Source organism: Betta splendens, chromosome 12, assembly GCF_900634795.4.
Source record: "Betta splendens chromosome 12, fBetSpl5.4, whole genome shotgun sequence".
In the NCBI taxonomy this organism is placed as follows: domain Eukaryota; kingdom Metazoa; phylum Chordata; class Actinopteri; order Anabantiformes; family Osphronemidae; genus Betta; species Betta splendens.
The window spans coordinates 11,952,113-11,967,721 of NC_040892.2; the positions used below are offsets into that span (position 1 = coordinate 11,952,113).

A 15,609-nucleotide genomic window follows, 5' to 3' on the forward strand; every position below is an offset into this window, starting at 1 on the left:
GCTTCCACCATGTCTGTCTCTATCGCACGCACGCACGCCCGCGTTCTCGCTCAGCTGGCGTGGTGGCAGCTGGCCTGACAACCAATCAGAACGCTTGTTGTGGGGCACGCGGCCAATGAGACCTCTGCTCTCTGTGGCAGCCAAGCTGTCAGGGTGAGAACAAGAGTGTACGTAGGAGGCAGCGAGCGGAGTGTGTGACATGTACAGTCACACACTCGTACCAATGTTTAGACCACAGACTGCGCTGACAGTCACTTTCCATTTTAACTTTTGTGTACGGAACAATTTGAAAGACGTTTTCACAATTTGCAAAATGCTTTCAATGCCAGTTTCTAGGTTCTTTAATAATTGTCTATGTATGTGCTGCAAAGGTTTATTATTGCTTACACATGTGAAATGTTGTCCACACCGGACCTCAAACTCAGTTTCATAAATAAATAATCTCTGTGTAAATAAATTGAACTGATCGCACAAGGTCATGGGCTCAACACATGCACGTCACCTTGGATACGCACGGGACATCCGGCCTGTGGAGCTGTAAACACCAAGCTGTGCTGTAAAATACTGACAGATGCAGAAAATCAGAGCCCTAAAATTCTTTATATAATCATTTTTTTGAATTAATTTGGGGCATTTAAAACTCAGGGTTGTTGTGATGAAGTGATACCAAAATGTTTATGTCTGTGTGTGCATCTCATCCACCTACTCTAAGATGGCTGCCATGGCATTTTAATCAGATTTGTGAATTCCAACTGAGAAAGTTGGAGTGTACAACATGACCAACGTCACCACAGTGCTGGGTCGCAGGGACACCGTTGCCGAGGCAACGCGCCGGCAGGCATCTGAACCGAGCCAAAAGCTAAGATGGCTGCCGCGGCATGTTAATTATTGAAGAGGGTGCAGACGGAGAATCAGGAGCAGCGAGCGCGGCTGCTGGTGGGATGCTGGGTCACAGTGATCCCGTTGCCAGGGTGATGCAAGCTGACGATGGGCACTTGGGTCCCACTCACCACGGCAACAAAAACATGGCAACCGGAGCATCCGACGCTAGGACTTATCCAAACCAAACACTAAGATGGCTGCTGCAGGACGTGAGTGACAAGTAGCACTTCACCTGCTGTTACACTGGTTTATCTATAATACACACAATTGTGATTAATGACTCTGTTGCCTAAGAGTTTTGTTTTTGGTCATAGATATGCCTTCAAATCCTTGAATGTCTAATGTTGACCTTTGTGGTCCTAAAGTCATTTTCAGTTATAACAGTAATGTGCTTTAAGCTGTTCGTCACAATTTTAAAGCAGAGCAGAATGTAGTTGAAAGAAAGACAGAGCACTGAAACCCCACACACACCGACATACATTAACACACTTAATCCTTCATTTTCATCGTTCTGGCTTGCAGGGAGTTTAACCCTTGACCTCTTCATGTTGAGAGAGGCTGTGCAGCCATTAGACCATCCAGCTGCTGTATTATCTCAGTGAACTGCCGCCTTTGTACCACGACAAATCAGCTTGATTTGATGTGTTGATGTCAGCACTGGCACATAAAACAAGACACAAAATCCAAATAAAACTACTGACTACAAACTTCAACGAGCAAATGTCTGCTAAAAATCACTGCAGGTAGAATTGGATCAAAGTGAAACAAGAGGCCACAATTCAAATAAACAACATTCATGCTAATGTATTAAATTATAATCCATGCAATAACTAACATAACAAAATAAGACATTACTGTATGACCTCAAAAACAAAGAACCTGACACATCAACCCATTTGAAGGGAGCAAAAATTCTATACGACTGAAACTCAACCCTACAGAAATTTGATTAATTGATCAACTTCTAGGGACTTTAAATATAAAAACGGTAGCATCTACAACGTCAATGATAATTTAAATTTAACATTTAGCAAATGTAGTAGAACACCCTTCTTCTAAATGCCCAGTAAAACATTATTCAATGCTTCCCATAAAAAAAAACATCTTCCTTTCCTTTAACTTAAAATCCCTCATTAAAGAAAAACTACCACTACTTAAATAAATGAATAAAAGAGTGGACGTGTGACCCAAAGGAAAGCATCAGAGAAGAAGCCGTTTTCAGCAGCAGTGTGGAGTCGCTAAGAGTCTCTAATAGCCAACATATGGAAGCTCGCTGGCTGCCAGCAACACAATCAGGACTGCATTATTTGGCCCACACTGGAATAATAAAGGAGCCAGATCAAAGAGCTGATTACTTCAGCACTGCAGAGCTGCAGGATTCTTTTCTGTTTGTTCTCTCTTTATGTCCTCCTTTATTTCTCTTTGTTGTCGTTGACTAATTCTGTTCTTTCTTTCTTTCTTTCTTTCTTTCTTTCTTTCTTTCTTTCTTTCTTTCTTTCTTTCTTTCTTTCTTTCTTTCTTTCTTTCTTTCTTTCTTTCTTTCTTTTTTCTTTTTTTATGAATAACATCCATTCTGGTGTGTGTGCCAACCAGCGCTGATGCTGTTTGCTGAACATCCACCCGGGTCCAACCAGCGACAGACAAAGAGTGAAGCTCAGAGTCTGACCACGCTTCCTCCGTCGGCCGACGCGTTTTCATTAATCGTGCTTCGTTATTTTAAGATATCACATTTAATGCTGGGTCTGTTTGTTCAGACAATGCAAAGTTGAGCGTTTACACACTGACAGCAGGGGCCGGAGCGCCACTGTTTCATGCAGTCTGTTATTATGTGTGACCTATTTGCATGCAGCCTGGCAGTGCCAGCACGGGACAGAATGGGCATGGAACCAACGGTCCTCTCAGCATGGCACACCAACAGTCTCTATAATGCCCCAGTGTGTGTGTGTAGGTGTTGACAGCCTGTTCAATGAACTACTCCACACAGAAACCAGCCTACTTTGACTTGCACGTGAAAAAAAAGAATATCGTTAATTAAAGTTGGAGCAAGGCACTAACGCTGCAGGGGTCTCCACGCATTAAATGAGAAATTAGTACTTAGTAAGGTAAAAAAAAACAAAAAAAAAATATGTACAACAGCTTTTTAAAAATACACACATAGATTCAAAAATATGGACGTAAAAAACAGATCACCACTAATACAAACCTGCTAGAAACACACACATTCACCTCCGTGTCTGACTGAACACTCGAGTGGATGCTTCTCGCATAAACGTCGCTGCCGCTGAAGCTAAGTTGTTTAACCCAGTTTGTTTTAGCTGCCTGAGCTAAAGCAGCCCATTAACGGACACTCGGCTGCTTTGTGTTGGTTTTGTTGTCTTGCTTTTTAAAGTGTGACAGCTGTCTAGTGTTTATCAGTGAGTCCATGCAGCCTCACTAACAGCACACCGCAGCATGACTGACCCACTAAAACACACACACACACACACCCTGTTCACAGGATGACAGCCACCCTAGTTCTGCTTCTATAATGAAGACTGGGTGGGTTTAACGTGTGTGTGTGTGTGTGTGTGTGTGTATGCAGATGGGCTCCACACACACACACACACACACACACACACACACACACACACACACACACACACACACACACACACACACACACACACACACACACACACACACGGCTTTTCTTTATTTACTCACCAAAAACTCAACTCACTTAAGCTTCCGCAGGCTTCAGCCCACATACACACACATGAACAGAATTGAGGGTCTGAGCAGCAGACGCTACACACTGGAGGAACCAACTGCTCCACTCACACAACCACGACGGCTACGACACAAATAAGAACTGAACTGATAATGTAGTACAGACAGTGCTTTACAACAGAGCAGAGCATAAATCCCCAGCTGGGGTTTTGTTTTATGAAACCGAAGCTTAAGCTGAGTGAGTAAAACTCAAACCAAAGCACCAAATAAATCCTGTGCTACAACCACATTCCTACTTCTTAATTATATCAAGAGTTTCAAACAAAGTAGCATTTTCAACAAGCTTGAACTTCAGATATCCTCAGCTCAGTCAGTGACCCGTCGCTCCGGTGACACAAGGGCAGCATCCACACAGTAGCCACATACGAGCACTGTGGTGTTTCACAGCTTTTCTAGTGTCACCATTAGACGATGCCGTCCAAAAGCAGTAAATCCAGTGCAGTCACTGGTGGAGCTGCTTGAAAGCTCAGTTACACCCCGTCCCCTTCATTTATAGCCCATACTGTGAACAGGCTATAATATATATACAGTTTCTCCTCCATTTGTTTTTAATAAAACACAAACCTTGAAGCTAAATCTCTCCAAGGTGCCAGAGCCATTAGTGCATATAAAATAACATGATGCATGGGATTCTATTATTAATAGTCACAGTATAGACTAGTTCACACTCATGTATGATGTAAAGGCATTAGAGAAGCCAATCAGCAGGTCAAAGGGCTCCAGTACGGCTGGTACCCTATTGGCCTGTGCTCAGACAGCCACACATCAAACACAGCTGACCAGGATGTTCAGCGGCACCACTGGGCTCACGGATGTTTAGTCAGACACCTGGAATCAAACCTGTGACTCAGACCAAGAGTCAGGAAGAGAGAGAGAGAGAGAGAGAGAGAGAGAGACCCAAGGACAGGTCAGGGTGGAAATTCTGTCCATGTTATCCAAAGAATGCAGACCGGGTCCCCTTAAGGGACAAATACCGTACAGAACCACACGCACGCTTTGTGTCTTGTGGATGTGACCTTCTAGGAGGTGACGTGGCGCTGTCCTACAAACTGTTGTAACACTGCACACCTGTTTCGGGTGTACAGGAAACCCTGATACCAGCAAAGGTAGGGCCTCATTCTAAGCCATGTTCGTTTTAGGACATCTAGATATGCTCCTGTTTGTAAACGCTGCCTTATTTACAGCTTAGTTTAACACAGAGTGCCACAGCCTCTGTCTTCCCGTCACGACAAACAACCAAAAGAGACTCGATGCCATGATGATTGTTTAAAGCTCTAATCCCTATAATGTCACGCATCATTCAAATCTCACGGGCGTATTTAAACACAGAGTGAGCATTGACCCCAAACCCTGAGCACATATTGAAGCACACAAATATATTAGAGGGAAAGAGTAATCAGAAAAATACATTTTTTTAGAATATAAATAAACCAGAACCAACCAAACATTATGTTTCAAAAACACACAAAACTGCAAACCTAGTTGTCACCTCTATACAAGATTAAACAACTTGTTAACAGTGAGTCTAACATTTAAATCTCAAACTAACAACACCTATGACATCATTAATGACATGTTAATAGAGCAGAAAAGAGTAGAAATATAGAAATAAGTCATAAACAGCAAAACATCACATTAAGCCACAGACAGAAATCAGCAAAAAAAGACACTGATCATAATGAGAAGATCTGTAGCAGAAAGGACACAGCCTCAACATCCATAGACATCGCTGATCAGTTGTACATTTAAAAGCCTCAGACTCATCAATGAAGGTGGTCCCTGAATGCACCACACTCTTATTTTAGCCAAAGATGGTTGTTTGTAGCGACTGCAGTGTGTTTGTGTGCGTATCAGCTGTAGCTTGTGTATCAGAGTATGTATCAGCAGCATCAGTGTCAGATAATCCGATGCAGGAGGATTTAAGGTTTAAGCCTCAATAGTGTGTGAAGCTTTAACCGGCTGGGCAACAAAAACACACACATACACACACGCGAAAATGTAGAAAAACAGAATGACCCATCTGACCAAGCAGCAAACAAATAAAAGGGCTGTCCGTTGTTGAAATCAAATACGTTGTATGTACTGAAATAAGTGCATGAGATTAAAGACTGAAACATTATTATTATTTACAACGATGAAATTAATAATATGATTCACCTTCACCATCGACACAGGTAGACAAATATATACTATAAATCAGTCCATACTAAAATGCACAGAAACACACACAGGAATGATGCATAATTGAACTCAGAAATTTACACAAACGCACAATAAAATGAGTTTTTTTTTGTTTAAACAGGCAGAGAGAGAAAGATTGAGTTGCAAAGACAGACACGCACATTGTGTCTATTTATAAAGTTATTATTGCATAACATGCTGTGCTCTAATTCCACTCTACTAAGCACACAGAACACACACACAATCACATCCACTGAAAATAATTTTCGAATTAACAACAATATAAATTAAAACAAACTCGCCCAATTATTGACACGTGAAATGGTTATATCTTTAACAATGAGATACTTTTTAGTAGTTTGAGTTGCAGCAAATTCAAGAAATTGTCATTTCACAATGCAGCAGGAATTTCACAATTTCTACAGTTTAAATTCAAATATCTGTTCTGTAAAAAAATCTTCTTCAATAAGAAACTGAATTATACTCAAAATAATTTAAAATAAGTCACAACAAATGCTTTAAAGAGATTGTGACCTGTGACCTTTGACCTCCTCTTACACGATCTAAACCGCTACCTCTGCTTCTGGCTGTTTCAAATTTAGATGACATCACTGTACAAATAATTTCCTTTCACTTTATTAAATTAAAATGGGATTTCAGCGCTAATCACGGCTGCAGTGCATTTACTATAAATGTAATTTAAAAAATTGTGGATTCTCACATGCGGCGTGCTGTTTGTCTCAATGAACAAAACATAAAGTGCAAAAAGCAGACCTGTCAGTTTAAAGTGTGTGTTTCCCGTCGCTGTACATTGAGAGCGGACTGCAGAATTTTGGCAGGCTGCTTCAGGACTCTCCTAATTAAAACTTGCTGAATATTCAAATGCTGTGTTAGCATAACAATACCCGGCTGGCTGGGCTGGCATTAAATGAGGCCTTTTGTTTTAGCTGAGCTTTCTGTTGCCTCATTAAGCCGCTGGAGCTTAAGTTAGCGAGCCGACAGCCGCTAACCGAAGCTCAGGCCTTGGCCCTCGCCCTTTTCCTCTCCCATCCGTCACCCTCCCCCTCACTATTCCCAAACCAGAGCCCCAGATTCGCTCTCCGCTGTTTGGGCTCCCCGGGCTGAGCCTTCGCGCTGCAGCAGAATCTCAGCGTTTCTGTGCCTTCTCTCAAACCTCCACCACTTTGCCCCAATTTCCACTTGCTCGGCTTCCTACCTCCACGACACCCCACCCAGGCTCAATGTGCTTCCACACAAGCAACACCACCAAAACATCTGAAACCCAGCTGGTTCAAACCACCGAACAGCTACAACAACAGGATGCGAGAAGACAAACAACATTACTTTATTCCAGCGTTTCTCCTATTTGTGTGTTTTCCTTTTCTGCCAGCGGACGGCGGGTGTAAACAAGCTGTGACACAGACAGGCAGAGCTAGACAGACGGGGGTGGGGGGGTTAAAGTGAACATAGAAAGGAGTTTGGCACTGGATCAAGACTGTCGGCACAATGTGCCATCCAGCAAGCCAGCCACTAAACAATGTGGCGGTGCCACGTCGTGCCCGTGGCACCGCCACACTAAAGCGCTCTAGCTCCAAGCGAATGTGCCAAAATACAAAGAAGGCCTTAAACTATGGCAAGAGAGCAGGTACAAAACGCAAGAGGCTCAAGAGCCGCTGGCCGCCGGTGTGGATGAAGTGTTCGGTCTGGGGGCCGGAGCCCGGATCTGAGCAGACAGAGGGCGACTGTTGGTGAGGGTCCGCATTCAAACAACCGAGGCTCTGTTTGAAACCTAAACACAGATTACTGTTATTTCACGTCACTAAAAGCTACAAAATTAGCAGAAACGCCTAAAAAGATTAGCGCACACACAAAAAAAACCTGCAATTATAAGGCTAAAATGTAATGGCAGTAGAAATTCCATATTTAACCACACACATTTTAAAAGTCTGTTATAATTTATTTAAAAAAGTCGAGAAAAACATTTGTTCATTTTTTCTACTAAATAATGGAAAAAAATAATTTGCAAAAACATTGTGGCTTCTAAAAGACAGCTTTTATTTACTGCTTCAGAATAGGGCCTTGAAAAAAAATTTAATTTCATCCTTTTTTTTCTAATTGTGTCCTAAAAGTCCTAATAATCCTCCCAGGGGGCATCACCTCTTCATTTTGTCCATCATTTTTATGCCCAGTCAAAAGCAAAAATGAGAAGTCAAAGGTGAGACAAAGACAGGGCCGACGCTTCACTGATGAGGCGGATCTGCAGGAAATCCCAGCATTCCAATATTCATTTGCACCTGCAGCTTGCAGACATTCCTCCGTTAACACTAGAAAAGCTGTGAAATTCTCAAAGCCACATGTCGCTTTAAATACGGTTTGATCCCGGTTGTCCCCGGCATCACTGACTCTAAACTCCTTCACTTTGCACCTTGTGGTTTACAGGTGAGGCAGGAAGCAGGTTCACAGAAGGTCAGGCAGCTTCACAGCCAGTCGTTGGATGACTTCACAGAGGTTTTCCTTTTTTATTTAGTGTTTATCTCACTTTTAATGTTTTAAATGTGACTGTATTTTTAAAATAAAAAATATCATACTCTATTTAAATTCTAAAATATAATGTCTGGAAGTGTGATTTGTTTTTTGCTAATAGAATTTTAATAGTATCAAATGAGACTTAAGCATTAAATTAAATACAGCTTCCCACATAAGGGAAGCTGTATTTAAATCTATATAAATCTGCAAATCTATATAATAAGCAGAAGCTTATTATATAGATTTGCCCTCAATGCATTTTAGGATAAAAAAGATAACTTTAGGCCTGTAATTTAATAAATCATAGCATCATTTCTGAACAAAATTCTATCAGAAAAAAATCGCAATTTTCAATACTTGGTTTCAAATTAAAAGAAAAAGCCACGTTTCCCGACTGAGACAGTAACACGGAGCCTAAAACCTAGTGTGCCCAGAGAGCAACAAAAACATGACACTTCAGTGGAACAAAAGCTCAAATTTAAATGCGTTTACATTGACTTGAAAAAATAATAAACCACAGCCACAGAACGAGACGGAGGTAAAACGTTGATGATTAATTAAAAAGTGTCTGAAAAACGGAACGTGGGGAAATGTCAGTAAATTTATCGACGTATTTACTATTTATTATAAAAGATTGGTGCGCAGGACACGCGCGCGCACGGTTTTCACGCTGATGAGACCGCTCTAAGCTTTATATCCAAGCGCTTCGCCGCTCCACATAAGCGACAGTCGACCACTCTACAGCCCCCGGCGCGGGCGCGCACACACACACACACACACACACACACACACACACACACACACACACTTTATCGAACTGCCTTTCCCTTAGATAAACGCTGACACGCGGACAGAGAGACGTTCACAGTCCGCTCGCGCGCACTTTGCCGCGCGGCACCGCGCTGTTTAAGGTGCTGCGCAAGAAGCGACACTCTTCACCTTCACACCCCCTCCTCCCCCCTCTCCTGTTTCTTCCCCTCTCTCTCTCACCGTCTCTCTCTCTCTCTCTCTCTCCATCTTACACCCGCTCTCCATTTATCTGACTGACTCCCAAAGCCGTCGCAGAGGAACCCACGGCTGAGCCGCGGCTGGGATGATGGAGGAGCGCGTCTTACCGCTTTGCCGTTGTAGTAGTACATCAGTGAGCTGCCTGTCATCCCGGGGATGGTGTACGCGCAATACATCGTTCCTCTCCTCCGACAGAAAGAAGAAAAACTCTAAGTGTCCCTCCGCTCGCCGCGTCGCGCTGTCTTTTAGCTTTTAACACTCCCCCGCCCCTGCGCTCTTCTTCTTCTCGTCCACCGTTCTCTTCTTCCCGCGTCAGTTTGAACTTTTCCGGGCTTGTTATGATCTCAAACTCTCGCCGCTCCGCTCGCTTGCTCTTCCTGCCTGCGCGTTTTTTTCCCCGCCGACAATTCCTTCAGTTGCATTTTCCCATATGGCCGAGCCGAGGCACGCGGAATATGCAAAGTAGACAGAGAGAGAGAGAGGAGAGAGAGAAGCGCCCCTCCCATTCTCTCTCTCTCTCTCTCTCTCTCTCTCTCTCTCTCTCTCTCTCTCCTCTGTTGCTCACGCGCAGAGAAACACAGACTCGCGCGCCGTTGCCGACACTTCTTTTAAGTTTCCGCAGTAAATCTGGAAACACCCCCCCCCTCCTCCTCGCGCGGGCTTCAGTTCGCCGCCTGCCTTTGAACTTAGCCGAATATTCACTTTTTCCAGCGCAGGCGCACCTTTCAACACACTTTCTTTCCTTAAATTATTTGTAATTTCTTCCCACCTGACGTGGCTTTGTCCACATTATCTCTTATTTCCTGATTACCTCCCCATTCTCTACACAGTCTGTCGTGTTTTTATTGCCCTCGATCCACGTCATAATCCGTTCTTTTCTATTTCTTACTCTATGAACAAATCTAAATCCTTGAAGGAAATACTGATCTTCAGACGTTTTTGCTTGTGGGTTTTTCTGTCCAGATGTTTTTCTTCTTTTTTTTTTTTTTACAATATTACAAAACAATTAACTTTTAAAAATGGCTGTGCTTATAAAATCAAATAAAACCTTACCCATTCTTAAGTAAAAATTGTATACATGTTAATTTAAGAAGGACATCATTGTAAAAAATCTTGAGTTGGATGAAACTGAATTCCCTTTAGTCCTCTCTCTCTCTCCACTGACTGTCTAAGTCATTCTTTAAAAATCTCTATCAAATGTTTTTTGAAATATTCCCTGAAGAACCAAGTTGCCATAGTGACCTGCTACCAGCAGCTACCAGGTGGTGGTGCTACAACAGGTCAGCGTTATCTCCTGCACCAGGTTCCTGACTGATCAGTTTGTTTATTGCTGATAGAGGAAGGATAATGCAGGTTCTAACAGTGGTGAGTAAAAACTCTCCTAACTTGAGAAAACTCCAGATCAGCTGGAGGAGACGTGTCATCTGGCTGCTGCCGTTAGAGACTAGTCAACCTGGTTGAGACAACGCCTGCGGGTTTCAGCTACTGTTAAACCGGATCTGAATAAACTGTTGAAGTGGACTGTTTATTCTGGCACACAGAACAGGACTGTTGAATTAAACGGTAAAAAGGCAAACTGTGAATCGTTGACAGACCCAGAAACCCTCAGCTGACATGAAGCGCGGTGATATTTCGATTTTCTTGAAAATGACCAACTGTTCTTGCCCTGATGCTCACAAGGAGACAATGGGCAAGTTCTTCTGGTAAAGCAGACCCATCTTTAGAAGAACACTCCCACAAAGTTGGTGAGCTCACAATAAAAGCGACATGTCAACGACTTCTTGGTGAGTCAGGTGCAAAAAAACAACATTTCCCATAATTGCACAGCATTTTTCCATAACTCCTGCTTTTCTGACCGGACCTCTCTTTCAATATCCAGGCAAAGGACACATGAAACCAAGATGAGATCTTCCAACTGAACTTGTTTTCCTGACTTCAGTGAGTAAATGGAACTGAAACCGGTCGAGTGCACTTTTAGAAACACACTGTAGGAAATGACAGAGAGGAACCAGGCAGGCACCACCGTCAGTGGCCGACTCTTCCAAATCTCATATTAACACTGCCATCGTTCATCCTATTCAAACACATAATAGACTCTAAACCAAGTGAGCAGACCTCCCAAACCTCTCTCTCCCTCTTTCACTCACTCACTCTCTATCTCTCTCTCCCTCTGTTCTTTCAGCTTTAATTTGATTAAAAAGCGAGCTGCAGGAAGAGGAGGGAGGGCTGATGCACATCTAATAAGTGGACCATCTGTCTGCAGAGCTGGCTGGCTCCCAGCATTGTACCCAACCAGACTGCATGGGAAATGTAGGGAGAGATAGCGGGATGAAGGGATGGAGGGAGGCAGAGAGGGAGCGCGGTAAAAATGTATAAAACCCAAAAAAAGACTGACCCGGGCGGCGAAAAGAAGCAGAGGCAGCATTTTTAATTTTGTCTGACGCTTGCTTGGTCAACAAACCTGCAGAGGAGATGAAGAAGAATGAAGAGCGGAGTAAAGAGCACTTGAAGGAAAGTGGAGAGGGGATAAGGAATAGAGCAGGAGGAACAGAGGTGATGAGAGGATGAGAACATCTGGGAGTTAGAGGGAAGATGGGGAGAAAACATCAAAAATGGAGAAACGGAGACAGGAGAGGGAGGGAGGAGACAACAAGAACAGGAGACAGGAGGAGTGGGAGAAGAATAAAGGCAGTGGGATGAAAGGAAAGAAGGAGAGAAAAGAGGAGGGAGGAGGAAGGAAGGAGAAGAAAAGGCAAAAAGAGAAGAGTGAGAGGGGGAGAAGAAGGGGAAACGAGGAGGATGGGACAGCATGAGGCAGAGGAGAGACCAGGACAGACTTTTAGCTGAGTGCTCATCCACGCTGACCTTTGATCTTAAGGCGGAACACTCTATTCCAAGCTCCCACCTATTTAAGGTGGATTGGCGACATAAATGGGTCAGCGCTCAGCATTGTTTGTCTCATGTCAGAGCTTGTGTTCCTTCCTCCATCCTTCGTTCCTTCCTCCTTCACTAACCTTTTTCCTTCTGGTGTCTCTTCATATTTACATCATCTAATTGTTTTTCATTTCTTCCTTTGCACTTTCCAACCCTCTTCTCCACCTTAATAACCTCATCTTCTCCCTATTTCCCATCACTAGTTTCCTCTGGCTTTCTGTTCCCTTCTTCCTTTTTGCTTCCTTCCTCCTTCCTTTCCTCCATGTTTCCTTTTTTATTTCTTCTTACTTGTACTTCGTCCCTCCTCACATCCCCTCCTCCTCCTCCTCCTCTTCCTCTGTAGTGGGGAGATGACATTTATATCATAATCTCACATTTCATCCTGATTTCACGCAGACAAGATTCCTTCATATTACAACACTCAATTATTACAGTTGTCAATCTCTGCGGCACTGATTGCTTCTGTCAGTGTCTCTTCTTTCCTCTTGTTTATCCAACAGCCTTTTACTTTCATCTGCTTTCCTTTTATTGTCTCTTCTTTCCTCACATGACCCATTATTCCCTCTTCCCTTTTTATTTCTTCTTCCATTTTTTTGCATTAACTCTGTGCCTTGAAGCCCCGCCTCCATACACAAACACACAGAGCCTCTGTATCACTACTGTAAGCCTTTGATTTGAGTGTTTTTATGTTGCAGGCCTGAATTTAAAAGCAGAAAAGTTATCCAAGTTATTGAAGAGTTAAGCCCTGGCAGCTACACACACACACACACACACACACACACACACACACACACACACACACACACACACACACACACACACACACACACACACACTCACACTTTGATTGGAAAGAGTTCACACTCACATATTTACAAAGTCTACCAATATAGATGTTATTTTTTATTGAAGTAATACATCATGTTCATCATATTATTGTCAAATTCAGACTTTCCGTCATTGCTACTTCAGTCTAGATTATTGCTATTCGTCTCAATGGTCACAGAAACTACAAGCAGTAAATTTAAATGCATTTTCGATATAACTTCACAAATCTTCACCCAAAGCATGATGGGAGTCTTTACATTGTTGAGGGGCTAATTGTCTTTTTCAGGAACTCTCTAAATGATCCTATTTCGTTACCCTCGGCCTGACCGCCCCCGAAGCAGCACCCTGGCTACAGATCCGTCAACTGAAGCACATTCACTCACTACCGCAGCACTGCCTGAGTTGGGACGCTGCAGCTTTGCTGGTGGTCTGAGCCAGATGCAGCGCTGCCACTGAACTGGCGACCTCCTCGTAACGTGCTTTCATCTCCAACTCACTTCCTGCAGATGACCCAGCACAGTCAAGATCAGCCTTTTACGTTATTACTCTCCAGTTCAGTAGTTGGCGCTGTTGAGCAGTCTACTGCTAAACAACAGCATAAACAACATTTACAGGATTTTTCACATTTCTACTTCTGGTTGAGCATTGTGTTTTAGCAACTTTACACTAAGGCAACCACCCTTGAATTGTGTCTGTTGTTTTACCAGGTGTTAATGTTACTTTTCACCAATCTAAATTCATTTATCCTGCAGAACCCAAGGTAAACGCGTAAGATGGCTCAGAGAGTACGGTGAGAGAAGAAAGAAAGAGAAGTTTGTCATTCTCTCCAGTGTAATCAGAATAAAAAACTTGACATGGCCTCAATTCTGACAGAGAAAATCAGACGCTAATTTTCCTCCAAAATACAAACAGAGAGAAAAAGCAGGAGCGAGACAGAGAGAGTACCCCAAGTGTTTGGAGAGGGTGTGTAAGTGTGTCTATGATGTGACTGAAGAAGGTGTGCATGTGTGTGTGTGTGTGTGTGTGTGTGTGTGTGTGTGTGTGTGTGTGTGTGTGTGTCTGGCATCTATCAGAACCACAGCTTGCCGAAAAACAGTAAGCACAGTGCAAGGAGAGAGCGGGAGGGGCGGGGGAGAGAGAGAGAGAGGAAAAAACGAGTGCTGTTGCACGCTAATTATGTATGCATGATTTAATCTGCAACTCAATAATATGCAAATATATTCATATGTTAGTTTCTTAATTAAAAATGCAAAGCAGCCCTTATGGTGATTTTTCTGTGATTTTCTTTTCAGCCTAACAAACGGAACATTTTGAGAAATTCAACAAATTGGAGGGAAGCGCTACAGTGGGGGGTTAACGAAAACCCTTTCTACTTCAGTGTCTCGTAGTTTGGGAATAAAGTGAGAGGTGGAGGTGGGGGAGAAGGCTGAGTTGTCTCATGTAGGCAAACTTTGTCATGCAACCTTAAGGACATTTGAAAGACAATTCAGCCTTAATGGAGCTTTGAGAAGTTGCTTTGAAGACATATATAAATATACAGTACCTCTAGTGGCCCTAGTAATGATGACAAGAACAACGGTGACATAGTGGGAGAATGTCCAAAAAAGGAGGTCAGGGTGAAACGGAGACATGGTAAAGCACAAAACTTAAAATCTATACTCTTCTATACTCGTCATCTTTAGAACCACTGGCATCCAGATGGAAGTAAGAAATTTCAAGACCAGGCCTAAAGACCAGCATCACTGCTAGAACGAGGTTGGAATTAGGCACAAACATTAGCAATATCACTAATGTTCTAGCAATAGCAATAACACAACTATACGAAAGCATGATATTTATTAAATCAAATGCTCAGCCTTTGTTGCTGGCGTATGCATGCTAAGCTACCATTAGCTAATAACTTATTTGAATCCCAATATTTTCTCTGAGCATTATTTATTAAAAGTGCACAGGAATTCAAAAAAATCAATATTCATTTGAGCTCCAGGATCTGCCTAATTGTCTAAATGCTTAATGTCAAAGCTGCAAACATAATAATCTCCTACTAAATATAATTAATATATTATGTGGTGAAACTATTCTTTCATCACTGTCACACGCTTGAATGTACTGATCTGAGTTTCCATTTAATGCGCGTATTGAGGAAAAACTTAAGACCAGGTCAGACTCAGTCTGCTCATCTGATCTGAGAACAGATTCTGGGCGTTGGTGTGATGTGATCCAACACCCACACTAATACCTGCTAAAAGGCTGCTTTGTGTTAAGGTCTCCATTACAGATGTGTTACAGCTGTTTGTTATACAACATTCAAGTCAACAAGTCAGAGGCTTTCTTGGAGTGTTTAACTTTAACTTGTCTTTTTCTACTTTAGTTATTTATATATTTTTTAATAATTCATTAATTTCCATGATGTTTTTTTCATCTTTCTTGTAATTTAATCTTTCTTTAATTGTAATTTTTTCTGGTGTAAGTGTATGACAT

General features: G+C 42.6%; 1 protein-coding gene and 1 long non-coding RNA gene across 12 annotated transcripts in view; one reads left to right on the plus strand and one right to left on the minus strand.

The window, feature by feature from the left end:
• LOC114866883 (transcription factor 4-like) overlaps window positions 1-15,609 on the minus strand; it is a 118,479-nt gene that overhangs the window by 29,423 nt on the left and 73,447 nt on the right. The window contains exon 1 of one of the 10 annotated variants that reach the window (XM_029169118.3): window positions 9,474-9,876. The exons of the other annotated variants lie outside the window; for them this stretch is intronic. Within the exon in view, the coding sequence (XP_029024951.1) occupies window positions 9,474-9,542 (69 nt within the window). The 5' untranslated portion in view covers window positions 9,543-9,876. Of the gene's footprint in view, window positions 1-9,473; window positions 9,877-15,609 lie in introns of those variants that run through there. 10 annotated transcript variants of the gene reach the window in all.
• LOC114866884 (uncharacterized) lies at window positions 9,927-14,162 on the plus strand. 2 transcript variants are annotated; one of them, XR_003787771.3, is made up of 5 exons: window positions 9,929-10,731; window positions 11,047-11,150; window positions 11,246-11,304; window positions 11,549-12,301; window positions 13,881-14,162. It is a non-coding gene; the product is annotated as an uncharacterized LOC114866884 (long non-coding RNA). The 2 variants fall into 2 exon arrangements; XR_003787770.3 differs by lacking the exon at window positions 13,881-14,162 and having other exon boundaries at window positions 9,927-10,731; window positions 11,549-13,057.